General features: G+C 68.1%; 1 protein-coding gene across 1 annotated transcript in view; it reads left to right on the forward strand.

Moving 5' to 3' along the window:
* The window catches only part of ADAMTS7 (ADAM metallopeptidase with thrombospondin type 1 motif 7), a 24,480-nt gene that overhangs the window by 4,269 nt on the left and 17,973 nt on the right, over window positions 1-2,238 (forward strand). Inside the window, exons 3-5 of the mRNA XM_025050421.1 lie at window positions 1-165; window positions 718-883; window positions 1,895-2,091. The exon at window positions 1-165 is cut by the window's left edge and continues 82 nt beyond it. Coding sequence (XP_024906189.1) covers window positions 1-165; window positions 718-883; window positions 1,895-2,091 — 528 coding nt within the window. The remainder of the gene's footprint in view (window positions 166-717; window positions 884-1,894; window positions 2,092-2,238) is intronic.

Raw genomic sequence — 2,238 nt, forward strand, 5'->3', positions numbered from 1 at the left:
AACGTGCACCTGCTGGCGCCCGGCTTCGTGAGCGAGACGCGCCGGCGCGGCGGCCTGGGGCGCGCGCACATCCGCACGCACGCGCCCGCCTGCCACCTGCTGGGCGAGGTGCAGGACCCCGAGCTGGAGGGTGGCCTGGCGGCCATCAGCGCCTGCGACGGCCTGGTGAGTGCCCAGCCTCGCTCGGACTCGCCCACTGCCTTCTGTCAATTCGCTGCCAATCCCCCAGCCTGGGTCCCCCACCTGTAAATGGGAGTGACAGAGCAGGACTCCTTGTCCTACAGGACCGAGGTTCCTCAACGTCAGTGAATCACCCGCAGTGTCCCCTAGGGTCGGTCAGTAGGGGGCGCGGTGGGGGGGAGCCCCAGGCTCACCTTTCTGATGGATTCCCAGACGATGCCGCAGCTGCCGTCCAGGGCCCAGCTCAGAACTTGTGCACCGAGCCCTCTTCCTCTGTGGTGCCAGTGTCCCTTCTCTGGGAACAGGGTGTCCTGGTGGCCGTGCCATCTCCAGAGGGGATGCAGAATGGCCTGGAGGCCAGGGCCCGGGCCGCCGGCTCAGCCTGGCTGTCTGGCACTGCATGGAAGAGGCCACCTTCTTACCCTCGGACGGGACGCATCACAGCTCCAGCGGGGCGGGGAGGGGCTGTGCGGGCGCCAGGGCCGGGGAAGACAGCGAGGGCCAGCCCTGCCCCTGTGACCTGGCGCTTCTCCCCAGAAAGGTGTGTTCCAGCTCTCCAACGAGGACTACTTCATCGAGCCCCTGGAGGGGGTGCCCGCCCGGCCCGGCCGCGCCCAGCCCCACGTGGTGTACAAGCGCCAAGCCCCCAAGAGGCGGGCGGAGCCGGGTGACACCACGGCTCCAGGCACCTGTGGGGTGCAAGGTATGCTCCCCTGCTGCCAGCTGCGAGGCAGGGGAGGGGCCCGGGCATGGAGGTCCTTTCTAGAAGCCTCTCTCAACATCCCATGCTCAGCTCCCCTTGGCCCAAAGGGACACAGACAGACCGACAGACACTTTAGACCCTGTGCCCTCCAAGCGAGCCAAAGGCTTGAGGCCCTGGACCGACCCCACTCGCTACCACCTCACGTGCCTCCCCCACCCCGGGGCTCTGTCCGCGACCCCTCCCCGCTCACTAGCTGTGGTACCTTCAGCTCTGTCCACCATTCTTCCTCAAGTGTCCTGGCCGGACAGGGCCATGCCCAGCCCGGCAGGGCAGCTGGCCAGGAGCCTCCCTCCCCTCCCCTCTCCACTCTGGTCCTGGCCCAGAATAACTGACCTCTAGTACTGGGGACCTGGAGCATGGCACCAGCACCTCTTCTGCAGGGTGGCCATAGTGCCGGCCAGTCCCAGGGAGGAGCTGTCCCCTGAGGGACCCTGGGGTTTGGGGACCACTCCCCGCACTGGAGCCTCCTAGGCTGCCACAGCACAGGGACCCCGAGGAGCAGACATATGCTCGTTGGCCTCAGTTTCCCCAGCTGCACAGCTGTGCTTCCTCTCTGACCCTCAGGAGGGTCGTAGGCTGGGGGCTGCGCCCGGGGTCCACATGTGCTGGGATGCACTAACCCCCCGCAGGGGGGCACGCGGGGAGGGAGGCCCAGAGCTCCCCTCCTGTGGGCACGGCTTACTGGGCTCACATCCGCCATTTCACTGGCCCCCGAGGTCACCCTCTGCTGCGGGTCGGCGTATTCCTATATGGCCAGAGAGGGAAGTGACAAAGCCAGGGTCACATGACACAGGTCAGGGCCGAGCCATGATGGGAGTCCAGGCCTCCTGCCTCTGATCCCACTGCCCGGGAGAAAGCTCACCGAGCAGAGGCCCGTGCGCCGTGTGCGGGGCCCGTCGGGGCAGCTCACCCCCACGTCGGGGCGGCTCACCCCCACGTCTGGGCCCCCAGAGCCGCTGGAGCAGGAGGCCCGGCGGGAGCGCTGGGAGCTGCGGCAGCAGCGGCGACGCCCATGGCCGCGGCGTCTGCACCCGCGCTCGGTCAGCAGGGAGAAGTGGGTGGAGACCCTGGTGGTCGCCGACGCCAAGATGGTGGAGTACCACGGGCAGCCCCACGTCGAGAGCTACATGCTGACCATCATGAACATGGTGAGGCCGCGGCGGGCGTGGGCAGTGTGCGGAGGGGCGTCGGGGAGACGTTAGTGACACCATCGCCTGGGGGGCAGGGAGGATGAGGCTCGGTGCTGCGGGGCTGTTGGGTAGAGTAGGGCCCCCCCAGAAGACAGGACAGAGGGG

Source organism: Pteropus alecto, unplaced genomic scaffold (assembly GCF_000325575.1).
Source record: "Pteropus alecto unplaced genomic scaffold, ASM32557v1 scaffold60, whole genome shotgun sequence".
Classification (NCBI taxonomy): Eukaryota; Metazoa; Chordata; class Mammalia; order Chiroptera; family Pteropodidae; genus Pteropus; species Pteropus alecto.